At 45.2% G+C, this 27,128-nt stretch overlaps 1 protein-coding gene across 1 annotated transcript; it reads right to left on the bottom strand.

Moving 5' to 3' along the window:
• Positions 1 to 330: 330 nt before the first annotated feature.
• Positions 331 to 27,121, bottom strand: LOC137522190 (phospholipase A2 inhibitor and Ly6/PLAUR domain-containing protein-like). The gene is made up of 3 exons (XM_068242221.1): positions 27,031 to 27,121; positions 7,939 to 8,079; positions 331 to 545 (listed from the first exon to the last, which is right to left on the bottom strand). Exons 1-3 carry the CDS (start codon positions 27,119 to 27,121, stop codon positions 352 to 354), a joined length of 426 nt encoding a protein of 141 aa, XP_068098322.1. The 3' UTR covers positions 331 to 351.
• Positions 27,122 to 27,128: the final 7 nt, after the last annotated feature.

The following is a 27,128-nucleotide window of genomic DNA, read 5'->3' as shown; positions in this document are numbered from 1 at the left end:
CGCTGGAACGAGGGGACCGTGAGAGGAACGAGAAAGCCTTCCCCTTCCTTAGGTAAGTATCTGTCTTCAAAATTGCTTCAGCTTTATTAGAAATGCATTTGATTCTCTTGACCTGAAACTATGCAGGAGGAACTATGCAGGAGAGGAACCTGTTTAATGAAATGAAAAGAATTAAGATGTATTACTGTTGCAAGGGACCCTTCGTGGATACTGCCTGAATTTCCAGACATCCTTGTAGTACTGTACAGCCAAACCCGTGAAAAATATTTTCTGTTCACTTTAAATCAAACTCTAACATCTTTTACAAGAAACATCAACATTTGAAGAATTTTTCTGCTTTCACAGGGACTTCTAAAAAAGTAGCTTTGTCAATAAGAGCACGGCTGCAGAAAGGAAGAAGGCAGCATGCAGGGCAGTGGCTCCATCGCTGCAGTACATCTTCATGTCCACGTTTAAGCCTTGGATAGAGGTCACCTGATTTCCAATTAATTCACAAAAGCTTTTGGTGGCACAACCACGAATGGCATCTTTTTTAGTAACAGATCCTGGAGATAAAACAGTATAATTAAAAAATGTTAAGGGCAAAACAAAAAAGGTAATAAGCACCTTAAATATATTTCACACTGGCATAGTAGCATGGGTTTCAAAGCTTACAATAGTGATTGGGCTCCATGCTCATAACCACATGTGATGCCACCTGCCTGGCCACCCCACCAAGAGTATTATCAGTGGAGCATGCTACAGCGTTCCCACCTGTCTTTCTTGCATGCGTGTACATGCAAAAAGTGCATTTAGAAATTTGGGTGCTGGAAATAGCAGCTAGTAGAATACCAGTAAAATACTGATATTCTACTATTATGCAGTGCTAATTCCGACAGTAAAATATCGGTAAATATTACCAAAATCTTACTACTGCTAAACCAAACCCTATTCCCACAGAGCCCTCTTTCTACCGATGCCTAGACCCAACCATCACCTTCCGATTCCTAACACTACCTGAAACCCCCCCCCCCCCTCGTGATGCGGAAACCTTAAAAGACCCCCCCATACACACCAGTCCTAACCATATAAGACTCCCCCACTGAACCTAGCATTAACCATAGGATGGTGTAGAGGGAAACACAGGGCACTGCAGTGGGCAAAAGAGGGCACCCTAGTTGAAAACCATAATCATTTCCATAATGAGGAGAGATGGAGAGCACTACAGGGGGCAATGGGTGAGATTTCTAGGGGGAATGAAGGGTACCACACGGGGTAACAGAGAACACTCCAACAACAGAGAGCAATGCAGTTCCTTACAGAGTGTTTTGGTGGGCACTGCTACAAGCACTACGGTAATGGGACATTGGCCTCAATTCACTGAGATCATGCTGGAGATAATAAGTCAAGAGAAAACTTACCTCCACACATTGAGAGAGTTATCTTATCTCTTCATTCCTTAAGTTGCCTCCTTTGTAGTTAACAGGGGCGCCGCGAGGCACCAAGCAGCCGCGGCCGCTTGGGGCCTCAAGGTCTTAGGGGCCTCGGCGGCTCCGTGACGTCGGCGTGACGTCACTGTTTTCCCGTAGCCCGCGGGGATGGCAGAGCAGAGCAGGGCTACGGGAAGATGGCCGCCACTGAAGCCCTGCTATTTATTTATGTCTCCAGTACAGGGCTTCGGGTGGCCATCTTCCCGTAGCCCTGTATTTATTCAGCGCGGGAGAGTGCAGGAGGGAGGGAGCTCCGTGGGAACTGCGCGCCTGAGGAGCCGGCAAAGAGATGGGGAGAGAAGACTTCTGCCAGTGCCAGGTGAGTAAATTCTTTTCTTTTTGCAGCTCTAATTGCGTTTATCTGCTGAAAATGTGCCCTAATTGCGTTTGATATCTGCTGAACTGTTCCCTAATTGTGTTTGATTTCTGCTGAACTGTGCCCTAATTGCATTTGATTTCTGCTGAAAATGTGCCCTAATTGCGTTTGATTTCTGCTGAACTGTTCCCTAATTGTGTTTGATTTCTGCTGAACTGTGCCCTAATTGCGTTTGATTTCTGCTGAAAATGTGCCCTAATTGCGTTTGATTTCTGCTGAAAATGTGCCCTAATTGCGTTTGATTTCTGCTGAAATGTGGCCCAAATTGCGTTTGATTTCTGCTGAAAATGTGCCCAAATTGCGTTTGATTTCTGCTGAAATGTGGCCCAAATTGCGTTTAATTTCTGCTGAAATGTGGCCCAAATTGCGTTTGATTTCTGCTGAAAATGTGCCCTAATTGCGTTTGATTTCTGCTGAAAATGTGCCCAAATTGCGTTTGATTTCTGCTGAAATGTGGCCCAAATTGCGTTTGATTTCTGCTGAAATGTGCCCAAATTGCGTTTGATTTCTGCTGAAAATGTGCCCTAATTGCGTTTCATTTCTGCTGAAATGTGGCCCAAATTGCGTTTGATTTCTGCTGAAATGTGGCCCAAATTGCGTTCGATTTCTGCTGAAAATGTGCCCTAATTGCGTTTGATTTCTGCTGAAAATGTGCCCAAATAGCGTTTGATTTCTGCTGAAATGTGGGCCTAATTGCGTTTGATTTCTGCTGAAAATGTGCCATAATTGCGTTTGATTTCTGCTGAAAATGTGCCATAATTGCGTTTGATTTCTGCTGAAAATGTGCCCAAATTGCGTTTGATTTCTGCTGAAATGTGGCCCAAATTGCGTTTGATTTCTGTTGAAATGTTGCACAAATTGCGTTTGTTTTCTGCTGAAATGTTGCACAAATTGCGTTTTTATTTTCTGGTGTCTGGGGTAACTGTTGCTGCATTTATTATTTAATGGTCATAGTTGGCTATATTTGCTGTGCTACGGTTAAGCTCCGCCCATACGTCATGGCCAAATCCATTCTTCGGCGCGGCGCGCTGCGCGCGCCTCAATCACCCCCACATCCATTTTTCCCAGCAAACAGCCCGCCCCAATCCGCCCTCCAGCTCCACCCACATGTCATGGCCACGCCCATTTATGTGGGATAGCCACACCCATTTTTCGCCGCGGCACGCTACAGTCCGCTTGGGGCCACAAAAACCTTAGCTGCACCCCTGGTAGTTAAGTTACCTCCTCTGTAGTTATTTTCACACGCAGTTAATGAACAGCCTGTCTTTAACTTTAGAATTCTGGAGTTATTTTAAGGATTGAAGAGTTAACTTAAAGACAGAAGATTTAACTTTAGGTTTGCCTGAGGTAAAATGTTTCCTGAATACTACATGCCTCATCACCATGGTGATAACTCTAGAAACGTTATTAAAGACAGGAGATAAGCTTAGTGAAGATAAACAATTGTTTATAAACAATTTCCCAGTATTCATGCAAACGTGTTTCCCTCAATAACCACTAGCCGCTCACCAGATGATTTGCTGACCACACAGGGTCCCTGTGTGGTCAGCAAATCATCTGGTGAGCGGCTAGTGGTTATTGCATGATTTGGTGGTAGGACAGCACGAGATCACAGGGTGCTGAGTGCCCATAGAGGGAAACACGTTTGCATGAATACTGGGACATTTTTTATGACAGGCTCACACTATATGTGCTTATGAATTTGTTTCTGAGGAACTGTTGAAGCAAGCTACTATTGGAGACCTGTTGTGGAGGAAGATTTTGAGTGATACTATTCATGCGATTGATGCTGGTCGGATTGGTCAGCCAACATATCTGGTGAGCAGGAATTTTGCTCATTCTGTTTGGGAAGGTGCAATACGAGCACTGAGGGGAGCACGAAAGGGTGCACTAACGTCTACATGTGTGGCACATAAGTGTATGTATAGACAGATTTACGCTATGTCAAGTTGTATGTTTTTTTGAGGTACAAGTGGAATCTAGGAGGTGAACATCAGAAAGAGGAATACAAGAACTGGTTCATCCCTTATGTGCATGCAGCTGATCTGTGATAAGTCAGCCTTTCAACATTGGTGAGAGTGTTTAATTGTACCAAAACTAGAGACATGTCTGATTGAAAGACTACCTATAGAAGATGTATTCTGAGACATTGTAAAGGGAGTGAGCGCTGTACAGATCTTCTTGATTACATTACAGGGCATGACCTTAACAAGGGGTAATGTAGGGCACCACTATAAGAAGGGACAGTGAAGGGCAGAGTTGGGTGTGCGTTGGGAAGAAGGCAGGTTCAAGATTGAGAGGAAACAGTCCAAAGTCCTCTTTTGGGTCCTTCGGTCTATAGTTATGCCACCGAGCTACATTTTATGTGGATTCAAGTGCCCCTGTGCTTATCCCACCCAGGAGTGGCGGACATTTTGGGGAAGCCTATAGTCCTTGAGGACTCCCACCAAAAAGCTTCCAGCTGAGCCCCCAATCCCTCCCCCCCTCCACTGGGCAGAGCAGTGAAGCGTAATACATTACCTGCTTCTGGTGGCAGGACAGGTCCTCCTCATTTCTCTAGTGTAGTTAAGTGCAGTGCAGCCTATCACCATGCGGCTCCCGTGGTTACATGACATTGAATGGTGATGTAGCTGGGCACTGAGAAGCCAATCACCATGCGGCTCCCGATGTCACATGACACTGAATGGTGATGTAGCTGGGCGCTGAGTAGCCTATCACCATGTGGCTCTTGATGTCACATGACATGGCATGGTGAAAGGCTGCACAGCACCCGACTACAATAGAGAAGTTAGGAGGCCCTGTCCTGCCACCAGTTCTCAGAAGCAGGTCATGTAATACGCTCCAGTACTGCTGCTCTGCATCTAAACACAGGAACGGGCCCCCTTTGCTCCCGGGTTCCTCACAATGGTGGGGAGTGTGGGGGCTATTGTTATGTCCATGGGAACACATTAATAAAAAGGGCTTTCACTATAAATCATCCTCTATGGCCTACTGCTACGTTCTGATTCCCATCTTCTGGGCCCAAGGGGTGGCGATAAGTTCCTTGTACATAATGTTGAACAATGGTCTTCTGTGAAGGGGAAAAGCTTTGGCTTCACCTATCCTCAAGGACCATGTGGGTATAAGGATCCCTCCTGTCGGTTGCAGTGGAGCTGCAACCGAGCAGTTTTGGCTTCTCTGCCTGCATTTGGTTGCTTGGTTTTGATTGCATTTGCAATGAGTCTCATTGCTATCTGCAATCACTCTGCAATTCAGAGTAGCTCAGGATGTTGTCATGAATCCACACCTAAGGCTTGCTGCAGTTGAACTGCAGCCAGACAGCTGTGGATTTTTTACATGCATGTGGTTGCATAATCTGGCATGCATTTGTAATGAGAGTCCTTTCCATTCACAGGCAGCTTGCAGCCTTCAATCAGTCTAACACAGGATTGCGGGCTTGCCATTCAGTTGTGTGGGAATTTGCATGTCTGCTCTTATTGGTTGATGTCCATAGAAAAGCTTGCTTCCCCTCTCTAACCTCGCCCGACATAGCGTTCAGTTTAGCCATAGTTGATTGCTGGGTTCCTTGTATGAAGTCTGAATTGTATATTATTGCATTATGATAAAATTTATATCAAAGCGCTACAGTAAAAAAAGGCATATAGTCCAATGGAGTGCGCTGCAACCAGGTCTGGCAGACCTATTCACAGTTCATATAAAAATTGTATAGCGCACATCCATATACATTTATCCTTCTGAGGTTCAAGTGCAGACTCCTATCTGGTGTGTACAATCCTTCACCATAGACACCCAACAGCATGCATCACCAGATAATTTGTCCAATCTATGGTGGAGGATCGTACACACCAGATAGGAGTCTGCACTTGAACCTCAGAAGGATAAATGTATATTGATGTGCGCTATACAATTTTTATATGAACTGTATATTATTGCATTACCTTGCCTTGACTGCTTGGACGTTCACTGCACCCGCAGGGGTACAGTGAAGTCTTTTCCTATCCTGACAGTTTGGAGACTGCCTTCACCACGTTGGTGACTGGTGGGATTCTTGCTTGTCCTGTTCCTGTGGACGTGACTATAGCAGCGATTGCTATTAGTTACTATCCTACTTGTTTGTCTTATCTATGTCAGTGTGAATGTTTGCTATCACTGGGGCAGCGATTAGATTGGCAAGCATTCCGTCTGTCTGTTGCCTGTCCTTGTTACTCTGTGTGGTGGACATCAGATGCTCAGTGCTGTGGTCGCACTGAGCAACCATTGTGTCTTGTTAGCTGGCAAGCATCCCGTATGTCTGTCTGTCTTTGTTACTCAGTGTGGTGGACATCAGATGCTCAGTGCTGCAGTCGCACTGAGCAACCATTGGGTCATGTTAGCTGGCAAACATCCCGTCTGTCTGTCTGTCTTTGTTACACAGTGTGTTGGACATCAGATGCTCAGTGCTGCAGTCGCACTGAGCAACCATTGGGTCTTGTTAGCTGGCAAGCATCTCGTCTGTCTGTCTGTCTTTGTTACTCAGTGTGGTGGACATCAGATGCTCAGTGTTGAAGTCGCACTGAGCAACCATTGGGTCTTGTTAATAGTGACAGTTATCGGAAGCTGGCAAGCATTCCATCTGTCTGTCTGTTGTCTGTCTTGTTACTTAGTATTGTGAACATCAGATGCTCAGTGCTGCGGTCGCACTGAGCAACCATTGTGTCTTGTTTATTTGTGGTGGTTATCGGAAGCTCAGAGCTGCGGTCACTCTGAGCAATCTTGCTCCCTTGTCGATAGCTCCTGGTGTGATCTGTGTAACTTCCTCCACAAAAGCATTCTGCTGTACTACCTTATATCACCCAGTTGCATAGTCTTGTTTGCTCTGGTGGTACTCTGGCTTACTCGGCCTCAGTCGCTATATCTTGCACGTTAAGACCCGGGGGTGACTGAAGTCAGAAGACATTCAGTGTCCTGTTCAAGCAGGGGGTTGTCTATAGGTAAAGATGTGGGCCAAGCTCAGAGCTACGGCACTAGATTGGGGTATAGTGGCTGAAAGAAAGCAGGAGATCTGCCAGGCATTACAGTGGGTTAGTATTGCTCGGCGCATTGACCACTGAAACCTAGCATTAGCAGCCTTCAAGTTCTGAATAATAAAAAAGAGCTTTATACAAAGGAATCAGAGACCCCAAGGAAACCATTGTCATGTTGACTGCAGATGTTTAAAGGACATCTGACCTAAGGCAAACCTACCCAAGGTAAGCACAGAGTTATGGTCATGCTGGATCCACATCCCTCTATGCAATGTCCATTCTGCTCCTCATTCCTCCATTCACTGTAAGCATTTCTTGAAAATGTTGACTTTTGGCTAAAATCAAAATTTTCAGACAGGAAGAGCCAGGCTTGCAGCAAATTTCCCTCCTATTTTGTCCTGATCCCTGTCCCATTCACTGCCCTTAAGGGGAGGGAATGGTAAGGGGAGGGAATGGTAAGGGGAGGAAATGGGAGGGTGATAGGAGAGAACATTGTAGTAAGCCTGCCTCTTCCTGTTTGAAAATCTGACTTTAGCCAAAAGTCAAATATTCAAAGTAGTGATTACAGGCAGGAAACGAGGAGGGGAATAGACAATGCACAGAGATATGTGGATCCAGCATGACCATATCTTTCTGCTTACCTTAGGTAAATTGCTCGGGTCAGGTGTCTATTGATCTTTTCCAATTCTTTTTCACGGTCACCTGTGTCCCCCCCAGGCACTTCTTTTCATTTATAACCAGGGCTCTGGAGGCTCTGTGGCAGGGGGTGGCATCAGTGGTGGGAGGCTGCGTGGCGGGAAGAAGGCGGGCACAGTGGCAGTGGAGGGGACATAGTCCAACACTTTGATCACAAGATGGCGCTGTGTTGGATTTTATCGGCAACAGCACCCCCTTTAGGGGCAGTCACATTTGTCGGACTATGGCAGACTTTGGCTCTATAGAGGAAAAGGCCAATGTCAGACTACTACTGACATAGGATAGGAAAAAGGTGTAAATTACATACTGATCTATTTTGTAGGGCCACAAGGAACCCACGTAGTTTGCCTACTTTACATCGATGAGCTGATACTCAGCTGAGCAGAAGTAATACCTGTCAGGCTTCTTGCCATACGGCCACATTTGAACTCATTTCCAGTGCACTCCATTGTTTCACCAGTGTAGCAGTAAGAAGAATCGTCAGATGAGCAGGTGCGGCACGTCAGTCCATTCTTCACCGAGCTGTTCGTTGGCACTTAAGAAAAAGCATGGTTAAATGCAATCTTTCACCACAGTGAATAGGCACACTTCATTGGAATAATGCTGTAATATGTACGAACAGAGGCGCCAAGCAGAGTAAAACAATGTTCTAAAAATGATAAAAAGAGGGAAGTCGAGGTGGACTTACCTCCCTCTGGTAGTGGACATATACTCAAATGCAGAGTAAAAAATGTACAAAATGAACTTGTCTTCACAGAGGCGCTCACACGCTTTATGGACCTGAACCAGTTTTAAATGCTCCTGTACTGCCTGATGAAGCGGGACTGTTGACCGCGAAACGCGTTGCGATTTTATGGAGCTGTGAATAAATTGTATATTTTTTACTCTGCATTTGAGTATATGTCCACTACCAGAGGGAGGTAAGTCCACCTCGACTTCCCTCTTTTTATCATTTTTAGAACATTGTTTTACTCTGCTTGGCGCCTCTGTTCGTACATATTACAGCACGATTAAGTCCACCCCTGGTGGAGGGGTTCTTTCCCCATTTTCCTATCTACAGAGAGCGACTTTTATACCTGAGTGGGGTCAGGTACTAATACTCCCCACCTGCCGTTCAAAGTGGTTACCTGATGGTAACCCACCTTTGTGAGTATAAGAACCTTTGACATTACATTATATATTGAGCTTACCAGACAATATTGCACTATTGGGCTCTTGGTGTCCTCTGTTTTGTTTTTACAAGTTCATTGGAATAAGCTCAGCCAATAGGGAACTTGCAATTAAAGGATAAATATTCTTTATTCTATTTTTGTGTAGCCATCCTGCCAGCATGGCTATTCAGTACCTGTGCAAAGTGTATTCTCTGTGTAATCATATCTGGGATTTGTAATTCTTTGAAATCAGTTCTGAGGCCCAGTGCACACCAAAAACCTCTAGCAGATCTGCAAACGCTAGAGGTTTTTGAAGCAGATTTTCAGAGCGATTTTAGGCATGTTTAGAGAGATTTTCTAAACATGCCTAGCATTTTTGTGTAGCAGATATGTTATTTTGTTACAGTAAAGCTGGTACTGAACAGCTCCTGTAACAAAAACGCCTGAAAAAACGCTCTGATCTAGCGGTTTTCAGAGCGGTTTTCCACTTTCCTGTACTTTAACATTGAGGAAGAAACACCTCAGAAATCTCAAAAACGAACTGCTCTGGTGTGCACCAGCCTATTGACTAACATTAGCCAAATGGTTTTCTACCCCCAAGCGTTTTAAAAAACACTCACGAACCGCTCTGGTGTGCACCAGCCCTAAAACAGTTAATTGCATAGTTTGCTGTTTGCAGTTTTTCCCTCCTACATTTAGGTGGCAAATTACTCCCACTGATAGCAGAGCAGCTTTTATACTGTGGAGATTTTGTAGCCAATGAGAGAAAGTCTTAGCTCTGAGAACAGAGAATTTGCTAGAAACTGGGTTGAGTGAGCTGAGAGCATAAAAGAACGGAGAGACAACTGGCTGTAGAGAGATCTGAGGGATTACACAGTGTTCCACACACAGAACTGAGCTGTCTGTGAATGGATACCCTTCCTCCACAGTGTCATGTGACTGCATCCTTTCTGAAGGAGTGTGACAGACTACTGTACATGGCTGCTTCATTCTGCCTCATCTGAAGGAACTTTAAGCAAGCTACTTTATTACTACAGTGACAGGCTGGTATTGAATCCAGATTGTTGGTATGTTTTATCATCTGCCTACAGATTCACAAGTCCAGTTTTCAGTGAGCTATTTTCTGCGGACCGTAACTTGTATATAATCAGGCCTCCCAGGGTCTTATGCAACGCAGTTTGTAATGGGGACTAGAGACTGAACTGTATATTGGCCTAACCATCTGTTCTGAGGTGTCAAGGCCTATCTGAAGAGGATCATTAATATATATCTAATAATCCAACATGTGTCATCTTTCTGCTGCTGCTCTCCTGAGTGAAGTTCCTTGTGGATTACAAATACTGTTTTATATATGATCTCCAACTGCCGGCCTACTACTTAAATTAAGGGCTGGTGCACAACTAGAGCGATTCTGATCGCTTTTTAAAACGCCGGTGCTTTCAAAAGTGCTTGACTAACGTTCTAATGTTTCTCTATGGGATGGATCATACCAGAGCAATGTGATTTACGCTGGTCCTGCAGCATTTCTGAGGAGATTCAGCCTCAATGAAAGTAAAAAATCGCTCTGAAAAGCGCTACATCAGAGCGATTTTCCAAGCCTTTTTGTTACATAACCAGTACACTAGCAGTTGTAGGGCCCTTTTCCACTATGAGCATTTGCGATGCTGAATCGCAAAATCGCTACCGTTTTTTAAATCGCTAGGGTTTGCAAAATAACATAGGAATCGCTGTGGGTATTTTCCACTACCGCAATTCGATTTTTACCGCGATTTTGCTATGCATGCATAGCAAAATCGGTAACGCGTATTAAAAAAAACAATGACAAAGCGCAATCGCTAGCATTTAGTAATTGCAATTTCTAGTGGAAAAGGGCCTGTACCGTATCTAAAAAAATAAAAAAAAAAGCTACAAAAACAAGCTCCAAAAATTGCTAGATATAAATACAAAATCGCTAGACACATGCCTAGAATCGCCTTGAAAAATCACTTCTAAAAGCGCTGAGTGATTACACTAGCGCTTTAGGGCGTGCACCAGCCCTAACATTGGCCAATGTTTAGGGAAAATTAGCTTAAATTTTTATCTGAGTTTGATTATAGCAGACTGTTTATACATTTGTCATTTAACCACTTAAGGACCAGGGGATTTTCTTCTGATCGGTGCTGCGTGGACTCTCCAGCCCGCAGCACCGATCAGGAAATAGCCAGGGCGATCAGACTTCCCCCCCTTTTTTCCCCACTAGGGGGATGTCCTGCTGGGGGGGTCTGATCGCCGCCGGCTGCCCGCACTTTCCGGGGGGGCTCTTCAAAGCCCCCCTCCGCAGCGCTTTCCGCCCTCCCCGGCTTTCCCTCCCTCTCCCTTACCCTGTGAGCGGGGCAGGACGGATATCCGTCCTGCGCCTGATAGGATAAGCTTCTGCCTATCAGATGCCGGCGATCCCCGGCCAATCAGAGGCCAGAGATCGCCGATCTACGTCACGGCGCTGCTGCGCAGCAGCGCCGTGTAATGTAAACACCGGGGATTTCTTCCCCGCATGTTTACATTATGCGTGCGAGCGGCTTGCACACTGTTCACGGAGACAGTCTCCGTGAACTAGCATGGAAAGGCCGCTCGTTTCCATGCTATACCACTAACGACCTGCCGACGCCTATCGGCGTTAGGCGGAATGATATACTATGATTTTTTGGGATTTGACAGCTCTGGATTTTCTGGTGCTTCTTTGGGCCAAACCCTTTCCAGAGGCTTTGGAGGTGTCATTCTCTATTGCATCACTTTGCAAGCAACTGTTGGTATTCCATTATTGCCATAACTGTGTGAGGCATCGCGGGAAAGCAGCCGCCTCTACTCAGCGTGAGGCGGCTGCTTCCCTCAAGGGCATGGCGGAGCGCGGAGGGCATGGCGTCAGCACGCATGGCCCTGAGACACCGCAGAGCGGTGCTGGTGTGGCTGGGACTCATAGTCCCTCTAGATTCAGAGTGACGCGCGTGCGCGCGGAGAGGCAGAGCATATATGGCAGCCAGAAAAAGGTCAGCTGACCTGCTCAGGCAGCTGACGACTAGGCCTCTTCTCATTGGTCCAGCACTTAGGAAGGTGCTGGAGAGATGCCTGTGTATATATACTGCCGGCTGTTCAGTTGCTGGTTGTCTGGCGTTGCGAGCACAACGTGGTAGCACTCAGACCTTAGTCAGATCCTTAAGTGTGCCGGGACCAGCTGGAGCTGTAATCCTACACTTAGCTAGATTCTGTTGATAACTTAAAGTACTAGTTTGATTGTGACTATCTGTTATGACCTTTTGGCTTGCCTGACTAATCTCCTGAACTCTGATCCTGTACCTCGATATTTCTGATACTCTGTTGCCGAACCCCGGCTCGCCCTAAAACTCTGCATCTGCCTCCTGATTCTGTACCTCGATATTTCTGATCATAGCCGGCCTTTGATATGAGCGACCGGAGCGGTCGCTCAGGGCGCCGGCTTCTAAAGGGGCGCCTATAGCTGGTTACCTATACTGAGGGCACCTACACCTAATTTCTTATACTGGGGGCACCTATAGCTGGCTACCTTTACTGAAAGCACCAACACCTGGCTACCTATACTGGAAGCACCTACGCCTGGCTACCTATGGGGGGGGGGATGGAGACCTTCAACTGACTTCCTGTACTGGGGGCACCTATGCTTGGCAACCTATGTTGAGGGGACCTACACATGAGATCCTATACTATGGCACCTATACCTGCATACCTATCTATACTGAGTCTGAGGGCATTTATTTTTTTTAGGGGGGGGGACACTGCGGCTATAACGTGTGGTGCAAATTGTCTTTTTTTGTCATTCTAAATGGTGTGGGAAGGGGGGGGGGGAGGGGGCGGCTAACTGTCCCACTGATTGTTTTTATTAATATTCCGAAAAGGTTCTAGCCTTCATATTTAAGTATATTTAAGATAATGCACTCTTTCCATCCATTTGTGGTTATTAATAGTATTTTTTCTGTTATACATATGTGACGTGTCACAGAGATCTGAGCATTTGGCGTGATGTGTAACAACGTCAAAAAAGGAAGTGTGTGTGTGTGTGTGTGTGTGTGTGTGTGTGTGCGTGCACGCATGCGCAAAGAGGATGAGGGAGGGCACAAAAATCAGATTTCGCTCAGGGCGCTCTGAAACCTAAGGCCGGCCCTGTTTCTGATACCTTGTTGCCGAACCCTGCCTGTTTATTAGACTCCGCATCTGCCTTCTGAATCTGTACTTTATCTGTCTGTGTGTTTACGACCTGGCTTGTCCGACCTCGAGAACCGACCTTACTGTTAGAGGCGGTTCCCAGTCCGGTTAGTGACACCTCTCCCTGGGTGTCACTATCAGAGAGTCCTTCCTATCTTAGCCTGACTCCTCCCTCCTAGGAGAGTTCAGGCCTTCGGAAGGAATCCGTGCAGTACTCCTTACTGCCTAGAGGCCTAGGCCTCTTAGTGTTACAGTTACACCAAACACTACACTCTACTCAGGTGTCCAGAGGTTAGCTAGTATATCGGATTATCGGTGATACTGCAGATCATCTATAATCTGGTATATATCTGTATTCCCAGTGATACTGCAGATCACCGGTAATCGGATCCTCTCTGTGTTACACCGATCGTTACAGAACGCCAGACCAAAAAAAAAACAAAATGGACGCACGCTCTGGTCGTCTGGGTGAACTTGCCACTTCGGTGGATAATGTTAATCGAGTGCTGGGTGAACACAAAGCATTGATTGAAGCTTTGTCAGGGTCTGTACAAACCCTCCAGACGTCAGTGGATGAGGTGCGATCCCCTCCTAGCGTTGACATACGTATGCCCGTACCCGAGAGGTTCTCAGGCCACAGATCTGACTTCCGCAATTTTAGGAGTAGAGTGTTATCTTATTTTGAATTGAGACCCCGATCCTCTGGCTCAGAGAATCACATTTATTAAAACTTTATTGTCCGGCGACTCCCAGACCTGGGCATACAATTTGCCCGCCGGTGACTTAGCCCTTACCTCTGTGGAGGAATTTTTTAAAGCTATGGCAGTAATTTACGACGATCCGGACCTTGCCTCGACTTCTGAGCGGAAGCTCAAGCTTTTGCGTCAGGGCAAAGGTCCGGTCGAAGATTATGCGGCTGAATTTAGAAGGTGGTCAGTTACAGCCAGGTGGGACACCTATGCCCTGTTGGACTGTTTCCTGACAGGGTTGTCTGATGAAATCTCTGACCTGATGTTAAGTCAGCCCGAGCCCAGAACGGTCGATGAGGCCATATCTGCGGCCATCCGAATTGACCGCAGGCTGCGCTACCAAAAACAGACCAGGGGTAGTAATCGCGTCAGAGTGGTGCACCTCAAGTAGCATCACCTCTCTCAGTCTCATCTGCTCCAGTCTTGCCTCCACCCTATGCAGATAGGTCGATCAAAATTGTCCCAGGTGGAGCGAAGACAGAGGATGACGGAACAGCTGTGCCTGTATTGTGCTGAGGGGGGGCATAGAGTACGAAACTGTCCTAATAAGCCGGGAAACGCTACCGCCTAGGAGTTGTAAGGGGTAACACCCTAGGCGCCCAATTCATACCCTTAAAAGAAAAACGTGTACTCCTTCCCTGTACGATTACGTGGGGGGACAAATCTGAAGCCACGGAGGCCTTTATTGATTCAGGCTCCGCGGCTAATTTTATGAGTTCCGAGTTTGCAGAGAAGTTGGGCATTCCACTCACCCCAGTAAAACCACCTATCCAGGTTACTGCCGTGGACGACTCCCCGCTACAAGGGGACCGTCCGCTGTCACAGACACCAGAGGTGGAAGTCACTATTGGGGTACTGCATAAGGAAAGTTTAAGTTTTTTTGTATTACATATGACTACCTCCACTATTGTCTTAGGTATGCCCTGGCTGCAGCTCCATTTGCCACAGATTAGTTGGGCTACAGGGCAATTAACCAGTTGGTCAGACTTCTGTTCCCAGCAGTGTCTAGGGAAAGTGACTTTAGGTCAGACCAAGATTCATGTGGAGGGGGTTCCCGAGCAATACTCTGAATTCTCGGATGTATTCTGTCCCAAGGCTGCTGATAAATTACCTCCTCATCGCCCTTTCGATTGCCCCATCGATCTCCGTGCCTGTTGTATGCCCCCTAGGGGTCACCTGTATAATTTGTCTGGACCAGAGAAAGTGGCTATGCAGGAGTACATCCGTGACAATCTAGCCAAAGGGTTCATTCGCCCCTCCCGGTCGCCTGCGGGGGCCGGTTTCTTTTTTGTTAAGAAAAAAGACGGAGGTCTCCGACCTTGCATCGATTACCGTGGCTTGAATAAAATCACGGTGAAGAATCGTTATCCGTTACCATTGTTAGAGGATTTATTCACGCAGGTCACAAACGCTAAGATCTTCTCAAAGTTAGATCTGAGGGGTGAATACAACCTGATCCGCATTAGAAAGGGCGATGAATGGAAGACGGCCTTCAACACACCCGACCGGCATTACGAGTACTTAGTGATGCCCTTCGGGTTGTGCAATGCGCCAGCCGTCTTCCAAGAATTAATCAACGAGGTATTCAGGGAGGTGTTGGGTAGATTTGTGCTGGTATACCTCGACGATATACTAATCTATTCCAACAACCTCTCTGAGCACAGGATCCACGTTAAATTTGTGTTGGACAAATTGCGGCAAAATATGCTTTATGCCAAGGTGGAGAAGTGTATTTTTGAGGTGACCACTGTCACGTTTTTAGGGTATGTGATTTCCACCTCAGGCCTGTCAATGGATCCTGCCAAGGTCACAGCTGTTTTGGAATGGCCACAGCCAGTGGGGTTGAAGCCCCTGCAGAGATTTTTGGGTTTTGCGAACTACTATAGGAGGTTCATAAAGGGGTACTCCACGATAATTGCCCCCCTTACCAGTCTCACAAAAAAGGGGGCAGATAACAACCATTGGTCTCCTGAGGCTGTGGCAGCCTTTTCTCACCTGAAAAAATTGTTTTGCTCAGCGCCTATTTTGAGACATGTAGACACGTCCTTTCCCTTTATTGTAGAGGTTGATGCCTCGGAGGTTGGGGTGGGGGCCGTGCTGTCTCAACGTTCATGGTTGCAGGACAGATTACATCCATGCGCTTATTTTTCCCGTAGGTTTTCACCGGCAGAAAAAAACTACGATATAGGCAACCGGGAACTTCTGGCCATTAAATTGGCGCTTGAAGAATGGCGCCATTGGTTAGAAGGGGCAGAACATACGATCACGGTTTACACTGATCACAAGAATTTGGAATACATCGAGGGGGCTAAGAGACTAAGTCTCCGTCAGGCCCGTTGGTCTTTATTTTTTACGAGGTTCAGATTTATAATCACGTACACTCCAGGCAGCAAAAACATCAAGGCAGATGCCCTGTCAAGATGTTTCGAACCAGAGACAGCACAGCCCCCAGCTCCTGAGTCCATCATCCCGCAGAGGTTAGTGTTAGCAGCCACAGAGACCTGGGAAGATTGGGCAGAGGTTCTGGGTCCCTTTCAGCAGGATGTCCCTGAGGGAAAACCTGAGGGGGTTATGTTTATCCCACTACTGTTTCGTCTACAGGTTCTACAAATGTTTCACGCCCATAAGAATGCTGGTCACTCTGGAGCTGCCAGAACGCAGGATCTGATTGCCAGGTGTTTGGTGGCCTTCTATGGCAACAGACTGCAAGGAATATGTCAGGGAATGTGCGGTATGTGCTAAAAGTAAACCCTCCCGGCTGGCACCTGTGGGAAGGTTACAGCCTTTGCCCACCCCGAGTGAGCCATGGACCCACCTGTCCATGGATTTTGTGGGGGAATTGCCCAGGTCTGAAGGCATGTCGGTCATTTGGGTGGTAGTCGACCGCTTTAGCAAAATGGCCCATTTTGTGCCCCTGAAAGGACTCCCCTCGGCTCAGGAACTGGCCGAATTGTTCATCATTCACGTTTTCCGGCTGCATGGCATTCCGGAAAACATCGTGTCAGATAGGGGAGTCCAATTTGTGTCTGGATTTTGGAGGGCATTTTGTCATCAAATTGGCATGGAGCTGTCATTCTCGTCGGGCTACCACCCACAGACCAATGGGCAAACGGAGAGGGTCAATCAGTCAATGGAACAATTTTTGAGATGTTATGTGGCTGAAGCGCAGAACGATTGGGTCAAGTTTTTACCATTCGCTGAATTTGCGCACAATAATTTGAGAAGCTCCTCCTCGGGATTCTCTCCGTTTCAGGTGGTGACCGGGAGATTGCCTACGTTTTCCCCATTGCCGGTGGCCTCCACTCCGTTCCCGGCACTGGAGGCTTGGCAGAAGTCACTCAGAGACCATTGGGGGATTGTTAAGAGTAATTTGGAGAAGGCGTTTCTAAGTCAAAAGGGTCAAGCTGACAAGAAACGTTCTCTGGAATGGAAGTTTCAACCAGGGGACTTAGTCTGGGTTTCCACACGTCATTTGACCCTGAAACAGCCATCAGCCAAATTGGGTCCCAGGTTTGTGGGTCCGTTTTCTGTGACCAAGAAAATCAACAATGTCACTTATGCTGTAGATCTTCCGGCCAGTATGCGGGGCGTAAGATCTTTTCACGTGTCCCTCCTTAAACCCGCAGTCCATGTGGGTCCCACTCCCCTTCCTCCTGTGATGGTAGATGACCAACCTGAATACGAGGTGGAGAAAATATTAGACTCACGCATTGTACAGAACTCGGTACAATATTTAGTACATTGGAGAGGGTACGGCATTGAGGAGAGACAATGGGTACCGAGGAGTCGTATGCATGCGGACAATTTAATGAAGGAGTTTCATGCCTTACATCCCGAGAAACCTGGTAGGAGCTGTCCGGAGTCCACTCCTCGGGGGGGTACTGTGAGGCATCGCGGGAAAGCAGCTGCCTCTACTCAGCGTGAGGCGGCTGCTTCCCTCAAGGGCATGGCGGAGCGTGGAGCACGCATGGCCCTGAGACACCGCAGAGCGGTGCTGGTGTGGCTGGGACTCATAGTCCCTCTAGATTCAGAGTGACGCGCGTGCGCGCGGAGAGGCAGAGCATATATGGCAGCCAGAAAAAGGTCAGCTGACCTGCTCAGGCAGCTGACGACTAGGCCTCTTCTCATTGGTCCAGCACTTAGGGAGGTGCTGGAGAGATGCCTGTGTATATATACTGCCGGCTGTTCAGTTGCTGGTTGTCTGGCGTTGCGAGCACAACGTGGTAGCACTCAGACCTTAGTCAGATCCTTAAGTGTGCCGGGACCAGCTGGAGCTGTAATCCTACACTTAGGGTTGATAGCTTAAAGTACTAGTTTGATTGTGATTATCTGTTATGACCTTTTGGCTTGCCTGACTAATCTCCTGAACTCTGATCCTGTACCTTGATATTTCTGATACTCTGTTGCCGAACCCCGGCTCGCCCTAAGACTCTGCATCTGCCTCCTGATTCTGTACCTCGATATTTATGATACCTTGTTGCCGAACCCTCCCTGTTTATTAGACTCCGCATCTGCCTTCTGAATCTGTACTTTATCTGTCTGTGTGTTTATGACCTGGCTTGTCCGACCTCGAGAACCGACCTTACTGTTAGAGTCGGTTCCCAGTCCGGTTAGTGGCAACTCTCCCTGGGTGTCACTATCAGAGAGTCCTTCCTATCTTAGCCTGACTCCTCCCTCCTAGGAGAGTTCAGGCCTTCGGAAGGAATCCGTGCAGTACTCCTTACTGCCTAGAGGCCTAGGCCTCTTAGTGTTACAGTTACACCAAACACTACACTCTACTCAGGTGTCCAGAGGTTAGCTAGTATATCGGATTATCGGTGATACTGCAGATCATCTGTAATTTGGTATATATCTGTATTCCCAGTGATACTGCAGATCACCGGTAATCGGATCCTCTCTGTGTTACACGCTTTGGACTTGTCCATACTCTCATGGAGAATCCTCAGGATTTACTTTATTTTTGAAAGTACTCTCCAGTTAGCAGTGGCAGAGCCCATCTGCCAGAATGCTAGCACTTGACTTGGCAGGCTGATCAACCTCTTTGTATAGGACCTTGCAAATATAACTAGACAAAAACAGAGGTACCAGGCAGGGCCGTTTCTTGGGCAGTGCTGGGAGCAGACGGGCAAGTAGAAGAAGGGGGCGCAGGCAGAAGCACATAACCGCTAGGCGGTAGGGAGCCAGTGACGCGTGGTGCTGCGGAATAGAAGAAGAAAGAACACCAGTGCAATCACCTTCCTTGACTCCTCCTGAGCGTCCTGTGGCTGCTTTACTAAAACACACATGTAACTATTCCCTCTTTGAGGATCAGTTCTGTATACAGCTAAGTGGCACGGCGATGGGGTCGAACGTTGCCCCTTCCTATGCAAACATCTATATGAAGAATCTTTCATGTACTCTAATAATCTTTTTACAAAATATGCCACGTGTTAGCATTGGTATGTAGGTGACATATTCTGCATATGGACGGGCCCACGTTCGACCCTTGATGCCTTTGTGAGTTGACCAGACAACATATGTACATTAAATTGACAGTTCAGTGTGACACAAATTAAATCAGCTTTATCAGGTTAGATAAACTGGGCTTATTTAATCTGGAGGAAAGATGCCTTTAAGCAAACCTGAAACGAAAAAAAGCAAAAAAAATTATGATACAATAAATTGTATGTGTAGTACAGATAATGAATAGAACATTAGTAGCAAAGAAAAGAGTCTCATATTTTTATTTTCAGTTATATAGCTTTATTTATAACATTGGATTATTCTGTTATATCTGCAGTTTAGCAGCCACACACTGTATTTTAAGATGTAAAACAAGGCACAGCTAATGACCCTTTGAACATTCCTGCAGTAAAACCTTATCTCAAGCTGTCTCTCGTTGCTTCTTGTTAGGTGCTTCAGAAAACAGACTGTATTTGATCCAGTGGGTCGAAGAGCTGAGAGAAGCTTTTTTGCATAGATGACAACTGAAGTTTTTTTTTAACTTTTCCTGTACTGGAAAACAATATGACACACTTTTCTTTGCTACTACTGTTTTATTTCTTAGCTGTGCTACACATACAAATCATTATGTCAGAAGTTTATTTTCGGCTTCAGGGTTGTTTTAAGGGAGGTCTAAATCCTACTAATATAATAAATGGGAAAGTTCGGATGTTTGGATGTTTGTTACTCGATCACGCAAAAACGGCTGAACGGATTTGAATGAAATTTGGCACACACATAGTACATTACCTGGAATAAAGTATAGGATAATTTTTATTCTCATAACCAAAAAGAGACAAATACAAATTTCACTGGAAAATGTAAACTGCAGCCACTCTTACACTGTTACACTGGAGGTGTGTTTAGCTTCTAAGGGTAGAATGGTTAATTTGCATTTATTCAGCAGTGATGCACTGGGAGACATCTCAAGCTCACTCCAACCTGAATTATCTCAAATTCTTTCTGTTTTAAGAAAGCAAACTTTTGTTTTTCTTAACATCTTAGTAAGGGGGCTTTTAGGACCATTATAGTCCCTTACACACTCTAATGAGTTCTGGGTCACCATGAGCTTGCTGGTTAGTCTGTACCTCTCGGTGTTACAAGCCCTACTGCATAGAGCCAAATTAATCCATGCCATGCACTGATGAGGATCAAACAATCCAAAACAGTATGTATGCATGTTGGATTATTATGGCTCTGTACAAATTAACAAGCTGACACATCATTGCATTCCAGCAGTTCTGGAGGTGTGTTTAGCTTTTAAGGGTAACAATGGTTAATTTGCATATATTCAACAGTGATGCACTAAGAGACATTTTAAGCTCACTCCAACCTGAATTATCGCAAATTCTTTCTGTTTTAAGAAAGCAACTTTTGTTTTTCTTACACTGTTAATGGTAGGGTTCTCAAACTTTGCACAGTTGGTTGATTTTCAATGGGAATATTTCTGTCATTCTTGCACTGTTAATGGCACAAGCCTCAAACCTGGTACAGTTGATCATTGGGTGACTGGGGTTCAATTTCAGAAAGGGGGTGGAGCCACAAATAGCCAATCAGATTTGTTTCATTCCAATGCAAATTATTGTTGCCAAACACCGCAAAGCTCACAAACTTGGTAATTGAGTAATTGATTAATTGTGTGTTAGGGTTAGGAAAGTGGGCACAGCCAACACCAGCCAAATACATAAGCGGGCAACGCAGGGTCATAAGTGGGCGGAGACAAATACAAATTTTACTGGGAAAATGTAAACAGCAGCAATTCTTACACTGTTAATGGTAGGGCTCTCAAACTTTGCACAGTTGGTTACTAGGTGACTGGGATTAATATTCAGAAAAGTGGGTGGAGCCTACAAAAAATAATCAAAAATTACCTATTGATTTTTCAGGGGAATATTTCATTGCTGCCATTCTTGCACTGTTAATGGCACAAGCCTCAAACCTGGTACAGTTGATCATTGCGTGACTGGGGTTTACATTTACATAAAGGGGTGGAGCCCCAAACAGCCAATGTGATTTGCTTCATTTTAATGCAGGTTATTGATGCCAAAGACAGCAAAGCTCACAAACTTGGTAATTGAGTAATTGTGTGTTAGGGTTAGGGTTAGGAAACGTGGGTGCAGCCAACACCAGCCAAATACATAATCGGGCAATGCCGGGACATCAGTAGGCGGAGACAAATACAAATTTCACTGAGAAAGTGTAAACTGCAGCAATTCTTACACTATTAACCACTTAACAACCTCTGCCACGCTTATCTACGCCCCTTTAAAATTCACCTGAGTCACAGGGGCGTAGATAGGCAACTCCTGTTTATTTTCCTGCTGTGCGCGATCGCGTTCGCGTGCGCGTGCGCGTTCGCGTCCGCGTGCACGCGGACGTGCATACGCGTCGGGCACCCGCTGGTCTGTGATTGGCTGATGTGAACATGTGTTCACAAAGCCAATGACAGTGCTTATTCATGCAGAATGTGTGTAAACATTGTATCAGTCACTATGCTGTTACAGTTACTGAGATCACTCGTGAGAGGATCTCAGATAACTAACACAGCATTAGTGACTGATCAGCATCAGTGAGGTTTTTTTTAATAATTTATACCCCCATTAAGCCCATTAACCCTTGCCTCCCTTAAATGTGAAAATTGCTGTGGTTTTTAGGTGAAAAACCCAGTGGTAGAGAAGTGGTTAATGGTAGGGTTCTCAAACTTTGCACAGTTGGTCACTGGGTGACTGAGATTAATATTCAGAAAAGTGGGTGGAGCCTACAAAAGCCAATCAAAATCCACCTATTAATTTTTAAGGGGAATATTTAAGTGATGCCATTCTTGCACTGTTAATCACCTGTACCTGGTACAGTTGGCCATTGGATGATTGGGGTTCAAATTCAGAAAAGGGGTGGAGCCACAGCCAATCAGATTTATTTTATTTCAATGCAAATTATTGATGCCAAAGACCGCAAAGCTCACAAACTTGGTCATTAAGTAATTTTGTGTTAGGGTTAGAAAAAGTGGGCGGAGCCAACACCAGCCAAAATACATACCTGGCCAATGCCAAGTCATCAGTGGGCAGAGACAAACACAAATTTCACTGGGAAAATGTAAACTGCAGCCATTCTACCACTATTAATTGTAGGGTTCTATAACTTTGCACAGTTGGTCACTGGGTGACTGGGATTAATATTCAGAAAAGTGGGTGGAGCCTACAAAAACCCATCACAATTCACCTATTGATTTTCAAGGCAAATATTTAATTGCTGCCATTTTTGCACTGTCAATGGCACAAGCCTCAAACCTGGTACAGTTGATCATTGGGTGACTGGGGTTAAATATTTAGAAAAGGGGTGGGGCCACAAACATCAAATCAGATGTGTTTCATTTCAATGAACATTATTCATGCCAAAGACCACAAATCTCACAAACTTGGTCATTGACTATTGACAATTGTGTGTTAGGGTTAGAAAAAGTGGCCACAGCCAACAGCAGCCAAATACATACCCAGGAAACATTAGGACATCAGTGGGTGGAGAAAAATACAAATTTCACTGCTAGAATGTAAACTGAAATTTGGCACACACATAGTACATTACCTGGAATAAAGTATAGGATACTTTTTATTCCCATAACCAAATAGGGGGTGGAGACAAATACAAATTTCACTGGAAAATGTAAAATGCAGCCATTCTTACACTGTTACCCTGGAGGTGTGTTTAGCTTCTAATTGCACAATTGTTAATTTGCATATATTCAGCAGTGATGCACTGGGAGACATCTCAAGCTCACTCCAACCTGAATTATCGCAAATTCTTTCTGTTTTAAGAAAGCAAACTTTTGTTTTTCTTAACATCTTAGTAAGGAGGCTTTTAGGACTATTGTAGTCCCTTACACACTCCAATGAGTTCTGGGTCACCATGAGCTTTCTGGTTAGTCTGTACCTCTCGGTGTTAAAAGCCCTACTGCATAGAGCCAAATTAATCCATGCCATGCACTGATGAGGATCAAACAATCCAAAACAGTCTGTATGCATGTTGGATTATTATGGCTCTGTACAAATTAACAAACTGACACATCATTGCATTCCAGCTGTTCTGGAGGTGTGTTTAGCTTTTAAGGGTAACAATGGTTAATTTGCATATATTCAACAGTGATGCACTAAGAGACATTTTAAGCTCACTCCAACCTGAATTATCGCAAATTCTTTCTGTTTTAAGAAAGCAACTTTTGTTTTTCTTACACTGTTAATGGTAGGGTTCTCAAACTTTGCACAGTTGGTTGATTTTCAATGGGAATATTTCTGTCATTCTTGCACTGTTAATGGCACAAGCCTCAAACCTGGTACAGTTGATCATTGGGTGACTGGGGTTCAATTTCAGAAAGGGGGTGGAGCCACAAATAGCCAATCAGATTTGTTTCATTCCAATGCAAATTATTGTTGCCAAACACCGCAAAGCTCACAAACTTGGTAATTGAGTAATTGATTAATTGTGTGTTAGGGTTAGGAAAGTGGGCACAGCCAACACCAGCCAAATACATAAGCGGGCAACGCAGGGTCATAAGTGGGCGGAGACAAATACAAATTTTACTGGGAAAATGTAAACAGCAGCAATTCTTACACTGTTAATGGTAGGGTTCTCAAACTTTGCACAGTTGGTTACTAGGTGACTGGGATTAATATTCAGAAAAGTGGGTGGAGCCTACAAAAAATAATCAAAAATTACCTATTGATTTTTCAGGGGAATATTTCATTGCTGCCATTCTTGCACTGTTAATGGCACAAGCCTCAAACCTGGTACAGTTGATCATTGCGTGACTGGGGTTTACATTTACATAAAGGGGTGGAGCCCCAAACAGCCAATGTGATTTGCTTCATTTTAATGCAGGTTATTGATGCCAAAGACAGCAAAGCTCACAAACTTGGTAATTGAGTAATTGTGTGTTAGGGTTAGGGTTAGGAAACGTGGGTGCAGCCAACACCAGCCAAATACATAATCGGGCAATGCCGGGACATCAGTAGGCGGAGACAAATACAAATTTCACTGAGAAAGTGTAAACTGCAGCAATTCTTACACTATTAATGGTAGGGTTCTCAAACTTTGCACAGTTGGTCACTGGGTGACTGAGATTAATATTCAGAAAAGTGGGTGGAGCCTACAAAAGCCAATCAAAATCCACCTATTATTTTTTAAGGGGAATATTTAAGTGATGCCATTCTTGCACTGTTAATCACCTGTACCTGGTACAGTTGGCCATTGGATGATTGGGGTTCAAATTCAGAAAAGGGGTGGAGCCACAGCCAATCAGATTTATTTTATTTCAATGCAAATTATTGATGCCAAAGACCGCAAAGCTCACAAACTTGGTCATTAAGTAATTTTGTGTTAGGGTTAGAAAAAGTGGGCGGAGCCAACACCAGCCAAAATACATACCTGGCCAATGCCAAGTCATCAGTGGGCAGAGACAAACACAAATTTCACTGGGAAAATGTAAACTGCAGCCATTCTACCACTATTAATTGTAGGGTTCTATAACTTTGCACAGTTGGTCACTGGGTGACTGGGATTAATATTCAGAAAAGTGGGTGGAGCCTACAAAAACCCATCACAATTCACCTATTGATTTTCAAGGCAAATATTTAATTGCTGCCATTTTTGCACTGTCAATGGCACAAGCCTCAAACCTGGTACAGTTGATCATTGGGTGACTGGGGTTAAATATTTAGAAAAGGGGTGGGGCCACAAACATCAAATCAGATGTGTTTCATTTCAATGAACATTATTCATGCCAAAGACCACAAATCTCACAAACTTGGTCATTGACTATTGACAATTGTGTGTTAGGGTTAGAAAAAGTGGCCACAGCCAACAGCAGCCAAATACATACCCAGGAAACATTAGGACATCAGTGGGTGGAGAAAAATACAAATTTCACTGCTAGAATGTAAACTGAAATTTGGCACACACATAGTACATTACCTGGAATAAAGTATAGGATACTTTTTATTCCCATAACCAAATAGGGGGTGGAGACAAATACAAATTTCACTGGAAAATGTAAAATGCAGCCATTCTTACACTGTTACCCTGGAGGTGTGTTTAGCTTCTAATTGCACAATTGTTAATTTGCATATATTCAGCAGTGATGCCCTGGGAGACATCTCAAGCTCACTCCAACCTGAATTATCGCAAATTCTTTCTGTTTTAAGAAAGCAAACTTTTGTTTTTCTTAACATCTTAGTAAGGAGGCTTTTAGGACCATTATAGTCCCTTACACACTCTAATGAGTTCTGGGTCACCATGAGCTTGCTGGTTAGTCTGTACCTCTCGGTGTTAAAAGCCCTACTGCATAGAGCCAAATTAATCCATGCCATGCACTGATGAGGATCAAACAATCCAAAACAGTCTGTATGCATGTTGGATTATTATGGCTCTGTACAAATTAACAAACTGACACATCATTGCATTCCAGCTGTTCTGGAGGTGTGTTTAGCTTCTAAGGGTAACAATGGTTAATTTGCATATATTCAGCAGTGATACACTGGGAGACATTTTAAGCTCACTCCAACATGAATTATCGCAAATTATTTCTGTTTTAAGAAAGCAAACTTTTGTTTTTCTTACTCACAGTTGGTCACTGGGTGACTGGGATTAATATTCAGAAAAGTGGGTGGAGACTACAAAAGCTAATAAAAATTCACCTATTGATTTTCAAAGGAGTGGAGCCACATCCAATTAGATTTATTTCATTTCAATGCCAATTATTGATGCCAAAGACCGCAAAGCTCACAAACTAGGTCATCCTTGAGTAATTGTGTGTTAGGATTAGAAAAAGTGGGCAGAGCTAACACTAGCCAATTACATACCCGGGCAACGCCGGGCGACCAGCTAGTAACACATATAAATACTGTACATCTAAGAGCAATAGAAAAGCTTGGCAGATCAGCTTTTTTGTCCCTAGACTTAGCAAAGAACAAGGGGACCCAGGGCCGGGCCGAGGCATAGGCTGGAGAGGCTCCAGCCTCAGGGCGCAGTGTAGGAGGGGGCGCAGAATTCATTCAGCTGTCATTCCTAATTGTGTTTGAAGCAGAAAGAAATAATAAAAGGGAATACATGGCAGTGACTGCAAGCCAGATAACTAGATATTAAGGTGTTGGGGAGGTTGGGGGCCCTGTGGCACTCTTAGTCTAATAGCAATCAGTGTGTGACAGCTGGGGTGGGAGGGATGGAGAGGCGCACTTTGGTGTCTCAGCCTTGGGTGCTGGAGGACCTCGTCCCGGCTCTGAGGGGACCTGAGTATGGAGGGAAAAGGTGTTTGCCATCTATTTAGAACTGGTTTCTTTACAGTGGAATATTTATGCATAATTAATTTAAAGAGACCCCGAGGTGGGCTCATAAAATAATAAAAAAAAAAAAGTAGGCTACTTGATCCGTGGGGCTGAGCAGATCAAGTAGCCTCAAAAACGCTGCTCCTGTGGGCTGCAATGGCCCACTTTCACTTTCATGACGTCACAACGCTGGAAACAGAGATTCATCTCTCACCAGTGTGTAGGGAGGCGGGGGAGCGGCAGGAGGCGCGGCTAGTGAGAGAGAGCTGCCCAATGGCAGCTCTGGAGACCCTGTAGAAACGCCCTGGCGGGGTAATGTCGCCAATCTCAGGGGGCTATAAAGTGGCATGGGGGGACAGAAGGTGGCGATGTGGGGACACAGAGGCAAGCAGAGAACATGCCTCTTTGTCCCATCTGCCCTCCCCCCCAAGAACCACCACGGGTGCTCTTTAAATTAAGTATTAAATGAGGTAAACACCAATGTAGCACTGCCACCTGGTGGTCAGATCCCCAATACACCTGGAAGAAATTCCTAAGCAAATTTCAAGAAAAGTATGTGTGAGGTAGAATACACACTTACCTGTAGGAGTAGGTGGGACGCAGTTGTTGGCAGCACAGCATGATGTTGCTGTCCTGACGCTCCCATGTTTGAAGCTCAGACTGCCATTCATGTCACAC

Source organism: Hyperolius riggenbachi, chromosome 6 (assembly GCF_040937935.1).
Source record: "Hyperolius riggenbachi isolate aHypRig1 chromosome 6, aHypRig1.pri, whole genome shotgun sequence".
Lineage (NCBI taxonomy): Eukaryota > Metazoa > Chordata > Amphibia > Anura > Hyperoliidae > Hyperolius > Hyperolius riggenbachi.
This window is presented reverse-complemented; position numbering and strand designations above follow the sequence as displayed.

What these genes read in the sequence shown, in the direction of transcription:
- LOC137522190 (XM_068242221.1), bottom strand. Translation starts at nt 27,121, where the DNA reads ATGAATGGCAGTCTGAGCTTCAAACATGGGAGCGTCAGGACAGCAACA. An exon ending in CGTCCCACCTACTCCTACAG is followed by an intron (nt 8,080 to 27,030) that starts GTAAGTGTGTAT and finishes CTTTTTCTTAAG; the next exon opens with TGCCAACGAACAGCTCGGTG. An exon ending in TATGGCAAGAAGCCTGACAG is followed by an intron (nt 546 to 7,938) that starts GTATTACTTCTG and finishes TTTTATCTCCAG; the next exon opens with GATCTGTTACTAAAAAAGAT.